The 18,428-nt window shown below is 40.3% G+C and overlaps 1 protein-coding gene across 1 annotated transcript; it reads right to left on the bottom strand.

The window, feature by feature from the left end:
- Window positions 1-386: 386 nt before the first annotated feature.
- Window positions 387-14,808, bottom strand: CIPK21 (CBL-interacting protein kinase 21). Its single transcript, XM_078582868.1, has 14 exons — window positions 14,329-14,808; window positions 14,199-14,261; window positions 14,054-14,125; window positions 13,875-13,982; window positions 12,228-12,299; window positions 11,612-11,665; window positions 11,395-11,520; window positions 9,438-9,527; window positions 8,382-8,498; window positions 8,185-8,292; window positions 1,416-1,520; window positions 726-788; window positions 584-658; window positions 387-520 (listed from the first exon to the last, which is right to left on the bottom strand). Exons 1-14 carry the CDS (start codon window positions 14,488-14,490, stop codon window positions 488-490), a joined length of 1,248 nt encoding a protein of 415 aa, XP_078438994.1. The 5' UTR covers window positions 14,491-14,808; the 3' UTR covers window positions 387-487.
- Between the last annotated feature and the right edge of the window lie 3,620 nt (window positions 14,809-18,428).

Here is an 18,428-nt window from a genome sequence, read left to right on the forward strand (position 1 = left end):
TCATTATGCAGCTGTTAGATGACCCATAGGATGGCAAGGAGCCTTCCCCACTCTGCCTCTACTCAGGAATTCTTTTTGTCTTTTCACAATTTCAATAATCAAAACATTTTCAGCTCTGTATTTTTTCTTATTTACATAATTTCATGTCGAAAAAGGAGTCATCTTCTTCATATCTTCAAGGAAATTATTTTTTCTCTATTGCCCGAAATCAATGCAATTTTCCTTTTTTGGTTTGTCGTTTTGTTCTCTCTTCTGAACAATGTATTAGAATTTCATTAGTGATGTTTATCCTCTGAGACCATCAAAGTCCTAAATCTTTTCTGTCAACCTTGAATTCAATGAAATTTTGAGTTATTTTACATCAAAATGAGACATACTTGCATATATGGTATCTGAAGAGAATAAAGCTTTATCACGACTGTCTGCATCTCACTGGCCGTGATCAACACAAAAATTGTGCGACGGGCATCTTGAAGTCAAGGAGGGTCTATTCCAGGATGATCGAAAGGCTCTTGCAAAACTGCATCAGGGTGAGTTAACTTTCTTATAAATAGAAAAAATGTTGTGCTTTACTATTTTATACCTCCTCGTAGGGCTTTATCGCTCGTGTTGACTTATAGATCTCGATCATGCAGTGCATCGATGTCACCTCGATCACCTGCCACATAGCCCATCTGAGACAGTGTTGATTTTTCCAAGTGACGGCTCAGAACATGGTCACTCACCTCTACCGAGACCATGATGTGAGGGATGGACCTCGTAAGCTTCTCGGAGGCGTGGAGATTCACCTGCTGTCTACAGTCAGTCTCTCCCCGCATTTCTCTCTCAAGATGTCAAAATCCATCTCTCCAGATTTCCTTATCTATATTTGTAGAACTTTGTCTCACTTCAATTATTGCTGCTCACTCTTTCGAATTATATATTTTCAAATATTTTTGCGGTCAAATCCCTATCTCTCTGTGTATATTGATATGTTTTACTCTATCTCCATCACTTTATAAACCGTTGTATCAGTTCCCTAAATCTCTCTTTTGCTCTGTCATAGTGTATATTCAAACTTCTCCTTGCACATCCAGAGCTCTTTCATGAAGCTCTAAAAAGATCCAGGTCTCCCTCTCCACATGCTCTTTCATAACGCTCAAAGTTTACCTTAACCCTTCGTTTCACCTTCCTACAGCTCCAAGCCACCCCCTATCTCTCTCTCCCATATTTTCTCATCATTTACATCTCCTTACATATCTTCTTCTATGTGTTCGATCTCTCTATCCCTCAAGTTGTTATTTCTCTCACTGAAGCACGTATATATATGCATATCCTATTTTCCTCATTACATCTCTTTCCTTATTTTGATCACTTTATTCCTGAGTTCAAAGTTGTATGTTTCTCTCTAGGATCCTCAGATAAGGATGTAGTACCTTGGAGCCAATCATCCTCACAATGGAGAGGCTGGCGTCTTTGGCAGCAACATGTATCCTTTTCATAGTCTCGGTCTTGGAATACCTCGCGAAGAGCTTCGTCTTCTGGGGATTGCCCTCTGTGGTTAGATGAGAGAGAACGAGAGAGAGAGAGAGAGAGAGAGAGAGAGAGAGAGAGAGAGAGAGAGAGAGAGAGAGAGAGAGAGAGAGAGAGAGAGAGAGAGAGAGAGAGAGAAGGATGATGCAACATTGGAAAACAAAACTGGGAGAAGAAAATGAGAGCCGGAGAGAACTATTTATAGAAAGATGTATACAGGAACAGAAGGGAACTCAAAGAGAGAAAAAGATAACGGAAGCTGGAGATAGAAAGAGAGAGACCTAGACTGGCACAGGTAGAGAGCAAGAGAGGAAAACAAGTAAATGAAAGATAGGGAGAAAGACAAGTGGTATTGTCAGAGTGTGTCAGTCCGCCAAGTATGATATTCATCCCTCTCCCCTTTAGTTTTCAATTTTATTCTGTGATGCCCTCTACTCTATCTATTATCTTCTCCATAATGACATCATCCCCTCTTTATCTGGTTGTGTTTTAACCCTTCTATAAGTTGGGAATCAAGTTGGGTTTACATGAACAGAAAATGTCCGTTTTTCTTTCTTTCTTTTGAAAAAGATTGTTCCTCTTCTACTGTGTATGGCAAGGTCATTGACTAAGCTAGCCTATTTTCTCTATTAAAGTGCAATATTTTGGACAATTTTCACAATGGAATAACACTAGGTAATTGGTGCGTTTGATCTGTCTATTCTATCTTCCTTGCTGTGAGAGGGTGTCAGCCCCTAAAGTGGTATCAGAGAAAGTCTGATCCAAGGAGAGAGAAGAGAAGCAACCATGCATATGTGATATAGGGAGTCGAATGCTACGTCTGGAACGAGGATCTTGGTAGGCGGACTGGCGTTTCCAGGTCTGTTTGTCATTCTCACCAAGACAAATTGTTGTATTTGAGCAATGAGAATGGAGTGCTACCTGAAAGCATACGGCCTGTTGATGCCAGCAAGTGAGATGAGGTTCCAAAAAAGAAAGATCAATTGGCGTTATTAGTTATGATGGGGGCCGTTCTGAGAGCTTTTTGGGGTCAGTTCATAAGAAGACAGTGAAGGAGAATTGGGAGGCTCTTTGCTTATGGAACCTTGGATTCAATTGGGTTATTGAGTACAAATACTGAAATGTGATTACGAGAATCTTAATGTGGGAAAAGATGAGACGGCTGTTGATGTTGCAACCATGTTCACTGATGAGCTTTCAGAGCTAAGAAACCGATACGAGGATACTATAGAGAAGGAGGTCGTTTCAAAACTTTTGCCGGCTACGCCATCAAAGTTAGACTCCCTTATGCTAGCTATGGATCAGTATAGAGATCTGGGAAAGATTACTTTAGGTGAGATAATTGGGTCATTAAATGTCAGCAAGTAGAGGCTTCATGACCAAGACGAATATTTTATGGAGAAGGAGGCCGTTTGGAAGCTTTTGCAGGCTACACCATCAAAGTTTGATTCCCTTATGCTTGCTATGGATCAGTATAGAGATCTGGGAAAGATTACTTTGGGTGAGGTAATTGGGTCATTGAATTTAGCAAGTAGAGGCTTCATGACCTAGACAAATATATTATAGAGAAGGAGGCCGTTTGGAAGCTTTTGCAGGCTACACCATCAAAGTTTGACTCCCTTATGCTTGCTTTGGATCAGTATAGAGATCTAGGAAAGATTACTTTGGGTGAGATAATTGGCAAGTAGAGGCTTCATGACCAAGACAAATATTTTATGGAGAAGGAGGCCATATGGAAGCTTTTGCAGGCTACACCATCAAAGTTTGATTCCCTTATGCTTGCTATGGATCAGTATAGAGATCTGGGAAAATTACTTTGGGTGAGATAATTGGGTCATTGAATGTCAGCAAGTAGACGATTCATGACCGAGACAAATATTTTATAGAGAAGGAGGCCGTTTAGAAGCTTTTGCAGGCTACACCATCAAAGTTTGATTCCCTTATGCTTGCTATGGATCAGTACAGAGATCTGGGAAAATTACTTTGGGTGAGATAATTGGGTCATTGAATGTCAGCAAGTAGACGATTCATGACCGAGACAAATATTTTATAGAGAAGGAGGCCGTTTAGAAGCTTTTGCAGGCTACACCATCAAAGTTTGATTCCCTTATGCTTGCTATGGAGCAGTATAGAGATCTAGGAAAGATTACTTTGGATGAGATAATTGGCAAGTAGAGGCTTCATGACCAAGACGAATATTTTATGGAGAACGAGGCCGTTTGGAAGCTTTTGCAGGCTACACCATCAAAGTTTGATTCCCTTATGCTTGCTATGGATCAGTATAGAGATCTGGGAAAATTACTTTGGGTGAGATAATTGGGTCATTGAATGTCAGCAAATAGACGATTCATGACCGAGACAAATATTTTATAGAGAAGGAGGCCGTTTAGAAGCTTTTGCAGGCTACACCATCAAAGTTTGATTCCCTTATGCTTGCTATGGATCAGCATAGAGATCTAGGAAAGATTACTTTGGATGAGATAATTGGCAAGTAGAGGCTTCATGACCAAGACGAATATTTTATGGAGAACGAGGCCGTTTGGAAGCTTTTGCAGGCTACATCATCAAAGTTTGATTCCCTTATGCTTGCTATGGATCAGTATAGAGATCTAGGAAAGATTACTTTGGGTGAGATAATTGGGTCACTGAATGTCAACAAGTAGACGCTTCATGACCGAGACAAATATTTTATGGAGAAGGAGGCCGTTTGGAAGCTTTTGCAGGCTACACCATCAAAGTTTGATTCCCTTATGCTTGCTATGGAGCAGTATAGAGATCTAGGAAAGATTACTTTGGATGAGATAATTGGCAAGTAGAGGCTTCATGACCAAGACGAATATTTTATGGAGAAGGAGACCGTTTGGAAGCTTTTGCAGGCTACATCATCAAAGTTTGATTCCCTTATGCTTGCTATGGATCAGTATAGAGATCTAGGAAAGATTACTTTGGATGAGATAATTGGCAAGTAGAGGCTTCATGACCAAGACGAATATTTTATGGAGAACGAGGCCGTTTGGAAGCTTTTGCAGGCTACATCATCAAAGTTTGATTCCCTTATGCTTGCTATGGATCAGTATAGAGATCTAGGAAAGATTACTTTGGGTGAGATAATTGGGTCACTGAATGTCAACAAGTAGACGCTTCATGACCGAGACAAATATTTTATGGAGAAGGAGGCCGTATGGAAGCTTTTGCAGGCTACACCATCAAAGTTTGATTCCCTTATGCTTGCTATGGATCAGTATAGAGATCTGGGAAAATTACTTTGGGTGAGATAATTGGGTCATTGAATGTCAGCAAATAGACGATTCATGACCGAGACAAATATTTTATAGAGAAGGAGGCCGTTTAGAAGCTTTTGCAGGCTACACCATCAAAGTTTGATTCCCTTATGCTTGCTATGGATCAGTATAGAGATCTAGGAAAGATTACTTTGGATGAGATAATTGGCAAGTAGAGGCTTCATGACCAAGACGAATATTTTATGGAGAACGAGGCCGTTTGGAAGCTTTTGCAGGCTACATCATCAAAGTTTGATTCCCTTATGCTTGCTATGGATCAGTATAGAGATCTAGGAAAGATTACTTTGGGTGAGATAATTGGGTCACTGAATGTCAACAAGTAGACGCTTCATGACCGAGACAAATATTTTATGGAGAAGGAGGCCGTTTGGAAGCTTTTGCAGGCTACACCATCAAAGTTTGATTCCCTTATGCTTGCTATGGATCAGTATAGAGATCTAGGAAAGATTACTTTGGGTGAGGTAATTGGGTCATTGAATTTAGCAAGTAGAGGCTTCATGACCTAGACAAATATATTATAGAGAAGGAGGCCGTTTGGAAGCTTTTGCAGGGTACACCATCAAAGTTTGACTCCCTTATGCTAGCTGGGGAAGATTACTTTGGGTGAGATAATTGGGTCATTGAACATAAGCAAGAACAAGAGTCACAAGATGAAGAACAGGAACTCTTGGCTCGCGCCTTCGTGGAAGATAAAGGTTATGCATGACGAAGAATCATCATCTCGTGGCATCGTGGAGGACATGGCAGAAGTCATGGAAGAGGATCAAAGAGAGTCAACGTAGATGACGATAAAAATGGCTATTATAAACCCCGGGACAAGTCCATTATTCCTTGTTATAATTGTGATAAATTTGGACACTTTGTTTTTGAATGTCGTAGTGAAAAAAATGAGAAACATGTCAATCTGTCTATGATTAAATAGGAGGTTGTAGTCCCAAGTTTACTAATGGCTATAATGGAGGATGATAGCATTTATCTCAAGGTATTGATGAGAAAATGGAGGGCACTAATACATAGTATCTAAAAATTAAAGCCAGTAACCACATGACTGGATACAAGGAGTTATTCTATGAGATTGAAAGGAAATCTGTTTAAGTGAAGATCAGAGATGGATCAACAATGGAGATCCATGGAGATGAAGATCCAACACAAACATGGGGAATCATTGACTTTGGGTAATATTATCTACCATCCTAAAATTTTTTCTAACATCCAAAGTCTTGAACCACATAAAGAATATTGCCGCAATGGAAGATGGCGTGCTCAAGATTCACAATCAAGAATAAACACTTCTTGATTGAGTAATGAAGACATGGGATGCCATTAGAAGATGAGATTCTGCCACATAAGTAAAATTATGTTTCTGATCGATCATTATTTTTTTGAAGTACAGCATGAGAAGGAAGAGATGGCTGAGAGTGGAGGTACCAAGAGTGAAACCAAGCCAATCTGAATCACAGTGAGGATCTTCAATAAGAAAAAAAGAAAGATACATTATGAAGATTTTGAGTATAATGGCTTTCACTTCTAAAAAATTTATGATGAAGATGAGAAGAGGCTCTGGAAGGTCGCCAACTATAAAGAAGAGATCGGCAATGAAGTGGACAATCACATAAACAAGCTGGGACTTTTCGCACTTGGCCCTGAATGTGGAACTTGAGGGAGAGATTACTGGAATCAAGTTAGCCTTATATGAGCAGAAAAATGACAAACATAACTCCGATTGTTCTGTTTATTTATTTTGTAAAAGACTATTTTTTATCTGTTATGACCATTTTTTCTTCTGTAAAAGGGCAATCTCTTGGACTATTTTTAAACCGTAAGAAAGAGAGAGGGAGGGAGGGAGAGGTAAGGAAAGGGAGCGATAGAGAGAGAGAGCGAGTGAGAGAGAGGAAGAGAGAGAGAAGGGAGAGATAGATAGAGAGAAATATAGATATAGAGAGGGAGAGAGCAATATAGATATATAGAGAGAGAGGGAGAGAGGGAGAGAGAGATATAGAGAGGGAGATAGATATAGAGAGAGGGAGAGAGAGAGAGTGGCAGATAGAGAGGGAAGAGAGAGAGAGAGACAGATAGAGAGGGGAAGAGAGAGAGAGACAGATAGAGAAGGAGAGAGAGAGTGACAGATAGAGAGGGAGAGAGAGAGTGACAGATAGAGAGGGAGAGAGAGAGTGACAGATAGAGAGGGGAGAGAGAGATAGAGTGACAGATAGAGAGGGGGAGAGAGAGACAGAGAGAGAGAGATAGAGTGACAGATAGAGAGATGAAGAGATAGATAGATAGATAGATAGTGAGAGAGAGATAGAGTGACAGATAGAGAGATGGAGAGCGAGAGCGAGAGAGAGAGAGAGAGAGAGAGAGAGAGAGAGAGAGAGAGAGAGAGAGAGAGAGAGAGAGAGAGAGAGAGAGAGAGAGAGAGAGAGAGAGAGAGAGAGAGAGAGAGAGAGAGAGAGAGAGATAGAGAGAGAGAGATAGAGAGATAGAGAGAGAGAGAGAGAGAGAGAGAGAGAGAGAGAGAGAGAGAGAGAGAGAGAGAGAGAGAGAGAGAGAGAGAGAGAGAGAGAGAGAGAGAGAGAGAGAGAGAGAGAGAGAGAGAGAGAGAGAGAGAGAGAGAGAGAGAGAGAGAGAGAGGGAGAGAGAGAGAGAGAGAGAGAGATAGAGTGACAGATAGAGAGATGAAGAGATAGATAGATAGATAGATAGAGAGTGAGAGAGAGATAGAGTGACAGATAGAGAGAGGGAGAGAGAGAGCGAGAGAGCGAGAGAGAGAGAGAGAGAGAGAGAGAGAGAGAGAGAGAGAGAGAGAGAGAGAGAGAGAGAGAGAGAGAGATAGAGTGACAGATAGAGAGATAGAGTGACAGATAGAGAGATAGAGTGACAGATAGAGAGATAGAGTGACAGATAGAGAGGGGGAGAGAGAGACAGAGAGAGAGAGATAGAGTGACAGATAGAGAGATGAAGAGATAGATAGATAGATAGTGAGAGAGAGATAGAGTGACAGATAGAGAGATAGAGTGACAGAGAGAGAGGGGGAGAGAGAGACAGAGAGAGAGAGATAGAGTGACAGATAGAGAGATGAAGCGATAGATAGATAGATAGTGAGAGAGAGATAGAGTGACAGATAGAGAGATGGAGAGCGAGAGCAAGAGAGAGAAAGAGAGAGAGAGAGAGAGAGAGATAGAGTGACAGATAGAGAGGGGGAGAGAAAGACAGAGAGAGAGAGATAGAGTGACAGATAGAGAGAGGGAGAGCGAGAGAGGGAGGGAGAGGGGGAGAGAGAGAGAGAGAGAGAGAGAGAGAGAGAGAGAGAGAGAGAGAGAGAGAGAGAGAGAGAGAGAGAGAGAGAGAGAGAGAGAGAGAGAGAGAGCACCTGTTCTCCAAATAGGCCTGACAAATCGAGGTCGTTGGACATGGAAATCAGCTGAAAGGCATTGATGAAGGTTGCCTGCCTAGGGCTCTCCAGTACCATGGGTTCTCCCTGCATTTCTCTTGTCCATCAATGAACTGGGTTATCCTATAACAATGAATCATTGTCATATTCATGATAGAGATAGAACAATACCATACCATCTTCATGACCTGGAAGGTGTTCTCTGGGAGTGCCCATCCACAAACATTTTCTGCCACCGATTTATAATCCAATCTGAACCAACTGTCCTCTATAATCTCTCCCACCTTTGCTCTCTGCTCTCCTCCAAAAATGATATTTCTTAGAAAGAGAGATACATAGCTACCTAGCCTGGAAGATATGAAGATAGAAAGAAAGAAATGCTGGGAGGAATACAGAAAGGATGGATAGATAGGCTGAAAAATAGAAAGATAGATGGCAATGTAGGCTGAAAGCTAACTAGTGCAGATCATATTGTATCGCTCAAATTGTCTTTGAGCTAGCTGTACATCTTAAATAAATTGATCCAATAGGGCAATTAGATCAACATGGAATAGTATTATCATTCTAAAAATCATTTTCCTTCGCACAATATCATTGCATAGTTATGAGTATGTTATTCATTGTTTAACATAGTACACTAAACCGTTCTTGTGTATGGCAGATTTTATAAATACAAATGTGCTAAAGGTGCTTCAACAAAACTGTCACGCAGACCTATAGAGAAAGCCACTTACCCTCAGCTTCACTAGGCGAACCATGGAAGAATTATTGTGCCAACTAGCAACAAATCAAAAATTACCGACGCGCCATTTTAGCAACATTCATCTCATTAAGCCCGAGAGTATTTGAGTAAAATGTAAAACACACATCTCATTTCTACACTCCTATCTCCAATGTGGGTGCCCAAAAGGCATTTCAAACTCTGTAATTTAACTGTCATATCAATGCGGAAAATATTTTTTTCTAAAAAAAGGATGGCTATGTAGGTACATAGAGAGATATATAAATAGATAGCTAAATGCATTTTTGGAAGGATGGATGGGTTTTATCTCATGCATGGAGGCATTTCAGTAGGCCAGCAAGAGTGAGACAGATATGAAGAACTATAGAAATGAATAACTAACATAGTCTTAAGTTTTTAGGTGGGTAGACCAATAGAAACATAAATAGTGATGGGTTTAGTTTCATGCATGGAAAGAGATGGATTTTAGAGAGGGAGAGAGACTAGATACCCTTAATGGATTCGGGTCTAGTAACTTGGCCAAGAGCTTTTTCTGGGGTGCAGTGAACCATTCTGGAAGTTTACACTCTGCTCTTGCTATCTACCAACAAAAACAACCCATCAGCCAACTCTCATCTTTCTCTCTCTATCTCTCTTGCTTTTTATCTCTATTTCCATTTCTCTCTCAATCTCTATTTCTATCTCTATCTTTATCTCTCTTTCTCTATCTATATTTCTCTCTCTTTATCTTTATTTCTATCTCTATCTCTCTTTCTCTCTATCTCTATCTCTCTTTCTCGCTATCTCTATCTCTACTTCTATCTCTATATCTCTTTCCCACTATCTCTATCTCTATTTCTCTCTCTATCTCTATCTTGCTTCTCTCTCTAAGTCTCTTTGTCTCTCTCCCTCTCTCTATCTCTCTCTCTCTTTGACTCTCTCTCTATCTTTATCTTTCTCTCTCTTTATCTTTGTCTCTCTCTCTCTCTCTATCTTTATCTTTCTCTCTCTTTATCTTTGTCTCTCTCTGTATATCTATCTCTATCTCTCGATCTATCTCTCTCTCTCTCTCTCCATCTATATGTATCTGTCTATCTTTCTTTGTCTCTCTCCCTCTCTATCTCTCTCTTTCTATTTATCTCTGTCTATCTGTCTATCTATCTCTCTCCTCTTTCTCTATCTCTTTTTCTCTCTATCTCTATCTCTCTTTTTCTCTTTGCCCCTGTCTATCTGCTTATCTATCTCTCTCTTTTTCTCTATCTATTTCTCTCTCTATCTCTATCTCTCTTTTTCTCTTTGCCCCTGTCTATCTGCTTATCTATCTCTCTCTTTTTCTCTATCTATTTCTCTCTCTATCTCTATCTCTCTCTTTCTCTTTGCCTCTGTGTACCTGTCTATCTATCTCTGTCTTTCTCTTTGCCTCTGTGTACCTGTCTATCTATCTATCTCTTTCTCTTTGCCTCTGTGTACCTGTCTATCTATCTCTCTCTTCCTCTCTGTATCTCTCTTTATCTATATCTCTACTTCTCTATCTCCATCTACATATATAGCTCTCTATCTCCATCTCTCTATCACCATCTCTATATCTCAATATATATCTCTCTCTTTCTCTATCACCATCTACATATATATATATATATATCTCTATCTCCATCTCTCTATCACCATCTCTATATCACCATCTATATATCTCAATATCTATCTCTCTATTTCTCTATCGCCATTCTATATCTATCTCTCTATTTCTCTATTACCATCTCTATATCTATCTCTCTATCACCATCTCTATATCTCAATATTTATCTCTCTATCTCTCTATCACCATCTCTATATCTCAATATCTATCTCTCTGTCTCCAATTCTATATCTCAATATCTATCTCTCTATCACCATCTCTGTAACTCAATATCTATCTCTCTATCGCCATCTCTATATCTCAATATATATCTCTCTATCACCATCTCTATATCTCAATATATATCTATCTATCACCATCTCTATATCTCAATATATTTCTCTCTATCTCCATCTCTATGTCTCTCTATCACCATCTCTATATCTATCTTTATCTCTCCATCTATATATATATTTAATCCCAACATTTATTTCTCTATCTCAATATCTATCTCTCCATCTATATATATTTATATCTCTGCATATATTTCTCTATCTCTATATCTATCTCTGTATCTCAATCTCTCTATCAGTATTTCTATCTCTGCCTCTACATATATATATAGTCTATTTCTCTATCTCTATATCTATCTCTATCTCTCAATCTATATATACAAATCTACATCTATCTCTCTCTCTCAATATCTCTATCAATATCTATAACTCTCCATCTATATATATATATATATATCTACATCTATCTCTCTATCCCAATCTCTTAATCTTTCTCTCTTTCTCTATCTTTTATCTCTATCTCTCTCTCTTTAAACGAGCTGGGCAGAAAGAGAAGCCACCTTTCTGTAGAGATTCATCATATTTCGATCCTGAAAGGGGAGGAACCCGGCAAGAAGCTCAAAGAGAACGACGCCGCACGACCAAACGTCCGCCGCCGCCCCGTCGTACTTCTTTCGAACGATCACCTTACAAATCACAGCGATAATACTCCAATTTCTTATGGTTATTCATACATTCTTCAAGCTAAAACTCGAAATATTAAGGAAGAAATTTTACCTCCGGTGCGACGTAGCTGGGCGACCCGCACGCGGTCGAGAGCAAGTTTCCGGGCTGAAATTATAAATTGCGAGGAGTTACTATGGTTAGATCGAGCGAGATAGTGCAATTGCAGTTTGTGTTTTTGGCTGTTCTTTGTTCGAAGTGGCTGAAATTATGGATTCTGATGAGTTATTATGGTTAGATCGAACGAGATAGTGCAATTATAGTTTGGGTCTTTGGCTCTTCTTTGTTGGAAGTGGCAGAAATTATGGATTGTGATGAGTTATTATGGTTAGATCGAACGAGATAGTGCAATTATAGTTTGGGTTTTTGGCTGTTCTTTGTTGGAAGTGGTTGAAATTATGAATTGTGAGGATTTATTATGGTTAGATCGAGCGAGATAGTGCAATTATAATTTGGGTTTTTGGCGGTTCCTTGGAAAGTGGCTGAAATTATGGATTGTGATGAGATATTATGATGAAAACGAGCGAGATAGCGCAATTATGGTTTGTGTTTTTGGCTGTTCTTTGGAAAGTGGCTGAAATTATGGACTGTGAGGAGTTATTATGGTTAGATCGAGCGAGATATTGCAATTATAGTTTGCGTTTTGGCTGTAATTTGGAAACTGGCTTACTCTGCGCAGGGCGCTGAGGCCGAAGTCGGAGAGTTTGAGGTTTCCCCTGCTGTCGATGAGAAGATTTTCAGGCTGATCATGCAGATATGGATGGAGGGTCAAGTCATCGACGGGAGAGATAGTTCAAATGAGAGAGAGACTACGATGGGGTAGAGAAGAAGAGAGAGATAGTGCGAGAGAAAGAGAAGACGGGAAAGAGAGAGTGAGAGAGAAGGGAAAGAAAGAGAGACAGTGCGAGAGAAAGAGAAGAAGGCAAAGAGAGAGAGAGAAGGGAAAGAGAGAGAGAGACAGTGCGAGAGAAAGAGAAGAAGGGAAAGAGAGAGAGAGACAGTGCGAGAGAAAGAGAAGAAGGGAAAGAGAGAGAGAGACAGTGAGAGAGAAAGAGAAGAAGGGAAAGAGAGAGAGAGAAGGGAAAGAGAGAGAGAGACAGTGCGAGAGAAAGAGAAGAAGGGAAAGAGAGAGAGAGAAGGAAAAGAGAGAGAGAGAAGGGAAAGAGAGAGAGAGACAGTGCGAGAGAAAGAGAAGAACGGAAAGAGAGAGAGAGAAGGGAAAGAGAGAGAGACAGTGCGAGAGAAAGAGAAGAAGGGAGAGAGAGAGAGAGAAGGGAAAGAGAGAGAGACAGTGCGACAGAAAGAGAAGATGGGAAAGAGAGAGAGAGTGCGAGAGAAAGAGAAGAAGGGAAAGAGAGAGAGAGAGTGCGAGAGAAAGAGAAGACGGGAAAGAGGGAGAGAGAGAGTGCGAGAGAAAGAGAAGAAGGGAGAGAGAGAGAGAGAGAGACAGTGCGAGAGAAACAGAAGAAGGGAGAGAGCGAGAGTGCGAGAGAAAGAGAAGAAGGGAAAGAGAGAGAGAGAGAAGAAGAGAGAGAGAGCGAGAGATAGAGAAGAAGAAGGAGAGAGGCGAGAGATAGAGAAGAAGAGAGAGAGAGACGAGAGATGGAGAAGAAGAGAGATAACGAGAGAGAGACAGAGAAGAAGAGAGAGAGAGCGAGAGAGAGCGAGAGAGAGAGAAGAAGAGAGAGAAATACTTAGACAAAGAGAGAGGGAGGGGGAGAGATAGAGAGAGAGGGAGATACTGGGAAAGATAGATAAATATCTTGAGAGAGAGGAAGAAGATAGGCACTCTGAGAGAGAGTGGGAGAGAGATACGTAGAAAGATAGAGAGGGGGAGGGAGATAGAGAAAGAGAGAGGGGAGATACTTAGAGAGAGAGAGATAAATATTTTGAGAGAGAGGGAGAGAGGCAACCTGTGAGAAAGAAAGATACTAAGAATGAGAGTGAGAGAGTGAGAGAGTGAGAGAGTGAAAGAAAGCAAGAGACATAGGAAGGGAGACAACATGTGTGAGAGAGTTCAAGAGAGATACTTAGAAAGAGTGCGAGAGGGAGAGAGATAGAGTAAGAGAGAGACATCTTGAGAGAGATGGGTATAGATAGTGAATGAAGAGAGATAGAGAGAGAAAGACAGACATCTTGAGAGAGAGGGTGATAGACACCTTGAGAGAGTGTGTGTGTGAGAAAGAGTGATACTTAGAGAGAGAAAAAGGGAGAAAGAAACATCTCGAGATTGGAGGAGAGGGAGGGAAATAAAGAGAGAGAGAGAGAGAGAGAGAGAGAGAGAGAGAGAAATAAAGAGAGAGAGGGAGAGAGAGACTTTGAGGTCCCTATGGTAAACGCCCTGGCTGTGGCAGTAGTCCACGGCATCAATAAGCTGCTGGAAATACTTCCTGGCCTCGGTTTCACTCATGATGCTGTGACAGGACTGGGGATATACATCAACATAAATATAAGAAAGATTGATGCGGAGCAAAGAAAATCTGTAAGAGCACAAACCATCTTCTCAGACAGTTGCCCTCCAGACACATACTCCATGACGATATATATCTTGCTCTTACTTGCAATCACCTGCGAAAATTCATATGTTTTTGAGATCAAGACTTTCTAGAGGGAGAGAGGAGAATGCGAGGGTGAAATCGACCTCGTGTATTCGAACAATGTTGGGATGATGCAAGATCTTCATGGCGCCGATCTCTCTCTCCACCTAAGAAGCACTAATCATACCAAGAACAATCTCCATCTCTCTATTTCGGTGTATACTATATACTCACCTGATGCATCAAACTTCTCTCTAAAACCATCTTCTTATCTAAAATCTTGACAGCCACGGTCTTGCCGTTCTTCATGTCTACAGCAATCTTCACCTTCGCAAAGGTTCCTTCTCCGATGGTCTTCCCCACTTGATATCTCCCCATGAGAGCTGGAAAACCCATCTTATCTCTCTCTCTACCTCTCTATCTATCTCTTTAAAATGATGTCGAAATGGGTTGAAGGAAGCGGAGAAAGGAGCAGGAGGAGTCTGGCTTGTATTGGTCGCCTGTTCTTGTCGTGATTGGTAGTTTGGAAAGAAAGACGGTGGCAACGTGGTTTGAATGGAAGGTTACCGGCTTCCTGTTGCTTGTATTAGGTCCAAACGATGCTTGCGGTAGTACTTGGAAGAATACAATAAAGAAGGGGTGTTGGATCTGTGTAGGCCACAGTGGGCCATCTCTCTCTCTCTTCCGCTCTCTTCCTCTCTGTCTCTCTCTTTCTCTCTCTCTCTCTCACTCACTCACTCTCTCACTCTCTCACTCTCTATCTATCTCTCTATCTATCTTTCTCTCACTCTCTCACTCTCTCTCTCTCTCTCTATCTTTCTCTCACTCTCTAACTCTCTCTCTATCTATTTTTCTCTTATTCTCTCACCCTCTCTCTATCTATCTTTCTCTCACTCTCTCACTCTCTCTCTATCTATCTTTCTCTCACTCTCTCACTCTCTCTCTCTATCTATCTTTCTCTCACTCTTTCTCTCTCTCTCTATCTATTTTTCTCTCATTATCTCACTCTCTCTCCATTTATCTTTCTCTCACTCTCTCTATCTATCTTTCTCTCCCTCTCTCACTCTCTCACTCTCTCACTCTCTCACTCTCTCTCCATCTATTTTTCTCTCCTTCTCTCACTCTCTCACTTTCTCTCTATCTATCTTTCTCTCACTCTCTCACTCTCTCACTCTCTCACTCTCTATCTATCTATCTTTCTCTCACTCTCTCACTCTCTCTTTCTCTTTTTTCTTTCTCTCACTCTCTCACTCTCTCTATCTATCTTTCTCTCCCTCTCTCTCTCTCTCTCTCTCTCCATCTATTTTTCTCTCCCTCTCTCACTCTCTCACTTTCTCTCTATCTATCTTTCTCTCACTCTCTCACTCTCTCACTCTCTATCTATCTATCTTTCTCTCACTCTCTCATTCTCTTTTATCTTTCTCTCACTCTCTCACTCTCTCATTATCTTTTATCTTTCTCTCACTCTCTCACTCTCTCTATCAATATTTCTCTCGCTCTCTCACTCTCTCACTCTCTCTATCAATTTTTCTCTCGCTCTCTCACTCTCTCTATCGATCTCTCTCTCACTCTCTCACTCTCTCTCTATCTATCTTTCTCTCACTCTCACTCTCTCACTCCCTCTCTATCTATCTTTCTCTCACTCTCTCACTCTTTCACTCTCTCTCTCTCTATCTTTCTCTCACTCTTTCTCTATATATCTTTCTCTCACTCTCCTACTTTCTCACTCTCTCTCTATCTATCTTTCTCTCACTGTCTCACTCTCTCACTCTCTCTCTATCTATATTTCTCTCACTCTCTCTCTATCTATCTTTCTCTTACTCTCTCACTCTCTCTATCTATCTTTCTCTCGCTCTCTCACTCTCTCTATCTATCTTCTTTCACTTTCTCACTCTCTCTCTCTCTCCCTCTATCTTTCTCTCACTCACTCTGTTGAGAAGTTTTACTCGCCGCATCAGCATGAGACGGCCAATAGGATTTAACATCAGATTAGGCTAGCAATAAACTTACACGTACCCTATACTCGCTTAGAGATTTAATGGCTAGGATTACATATAGTAAAAACATAGACGGATAGGATTAAACATACACAGGGAACGATAGACAATCAGGATCAAATCTAGTTAGGAAAAGATAAACAGTTGAGATCCGATCTGATATAACTGTTCCAAATTGTTGTAATGGTCAGGATTGGTTGAGCAAACTAATGTATACTGTTACATACATAAAGTTAGCTATAAATACCAACACATTAATAATATCAATTATGTAATACAACGATTCTAACTACCCGTCTTCTTGTCTTCTTGCTCCATCTACTCTTCTTCTTCTCTTCTTCCCCTTGCTTCTACTCTCTCTACATCGCTTATTTATTTAGTTCGTGGAACTCAATAAACTTCAACACACTCTCTTTTTTTCTCTTTCTGTCTCGCTCTCTCTCCTGCTCACTCTCTCTCCCTTTCTCTCTTCCTCTCTCTCTTCTCTTTCATTCACACACTCTCTATTTTTCTCTATCTCTCATTTTCTTTGTCTCCTCTTCTCTTTCATTCACACTCTCTTTCTTCCTCTCTCTCACTCACACACACACTCTCTTTCTATTACTCTTACTCTCTTTTCCTTTCTCTCTTACTCTCTCTCACTCACACACACTCTCTTTCTCTTACTCTCTCTCTTTCTCTCACTCACTTTCTCTTTCTCTCTCTCTCCCTGTCTCTATCTCTCATGTACACACTCTCTCTCTTTCTCTTTCTTTCTATCTCACCCTCTCTCTCTCTCTTTCTCTTACTCTTACTCTGTCTCTTTCTCTCACTCACTCTCTTTCACTTTCATTTTTCTCTCTCTCTCTCTGTATCTCTATCTCTCAGTCACACACGCTCTCTCTCCTTCTCTTTCTCTTACTCTTACTCTCTCTCTCTCTCTTTCTCTCTCACCTCTCTCCGTGTCACTCATATACTCTCTTTATCTTTTTCTTTCTTTATCTCTCTCCCACTTTCTTTCTCTCTCTCACTCACACACCCTACTCTTTTTCTCTATCTCTCTCTCACTCACACACTCTCCTCTTTTTCTCTTTATTTCGCTCTCACCCTCTCTCTCTCTGTCTCTCTCTCTCACGCTCACACACTCTCTCTTTCTCTTTCTTTCTCTGTCACCCTCTCTCTGTCTCTCTCTCTCTCTCTTACTCTCTTTCTATGTCTCTCTGTCAATCTCTTTCTTTCTCTTCCCTTTCTCTCTCTCACACCCTCACTTTCTCTCTCTTTCTCTTTTTATCTCTATCTCTCTCTCTCCCTTTCTCTTTTATAACTATCTCACCCTCTCTCTATTATTCATTTTTCCGTCTCTCTTAGATTCATTCTCTAGAATACAGTCTCTCGACCATCTTCCACCAAGAAAAACCAGATTTCAGTTACTTAGAATAAATATTCAAGAGAGTTACTGCACAAGAGAGGAAGTTAGAAACCTAGTTTAAACAAAAAAACTCATCAAGGGATGAGTAATGAAAGACATAGCTTGTGATGACTCGAGACAGTCAACATAAGACAACACAAAATCTATTAACACCAAGCACTTACCCAGAGATCTAATAATAGAAATACCAAACTGAAGGGTGAACATTAATCTGATGCAATTAAGATTAAAAAAACTACTTTTCATTTTAACTTGTTCTCTCTTCACTACATCTTCTCTCCATCTTCTCTCTTTCCTTCTTCTTGAATTCTTCACATACGTTAAGCAGACTAAGTTGATTCAACATTACTGATATGATCAAGGGATAATAGCCGACATATTTTACATATATCTCTTTCCATTCAAGAAACAAATGGTTATGGCACTTGCTGTTGTCCCATTTCCCTCCATCCCACTTTCTCCACTGTTTATGGAATGAGATGAAAAACCTATCATACTAATAAATATTTGTCTCTAACTATTTCAGTATTGATGAAAAGATCATAGAGATAAGGACATAATTACACATGTCTCCAAATATTATATATATATTATATTCACGATTAGGCTTATATGCACCATAAGTTATGAAAACATCTCTCCTCTTCTATTATTGTATTTTTACTTCTGATTAAAACCAATAGCTATGTGCCTTAGGGGCGCCACGAGGATAGATTTATGAGCAGAAGCGATGGCACAAGAGGGAGGAAATAAATAAACGTTATACAGAAAGTCAAAGTCAAGAAATAAAGGACTCTTTACTAGTTTCATGACAGTCTAATCTAGTTTACAGTAAGCATTATAAGCATGATTCCCAAAAAATATAGAAATTTAGAATTGATGACCCTGATTATTCTAATTAAATATCTTACCTAGTGCGTCGGCATCCA

This window comes from Wolffia australiana, chromosome 11 (genome assembly GCF_029677425.1).
Source record: "Wolffia australiana isolate 7733 chromosome 11, ASM2967742v1".
Classification (NCBI taxonomy): Eukaryota; Viridiplantae; Streptophyta; class Magnoliopsida; order Alismatales; family Araceae; genus Wolffia; species Wolffia australiana.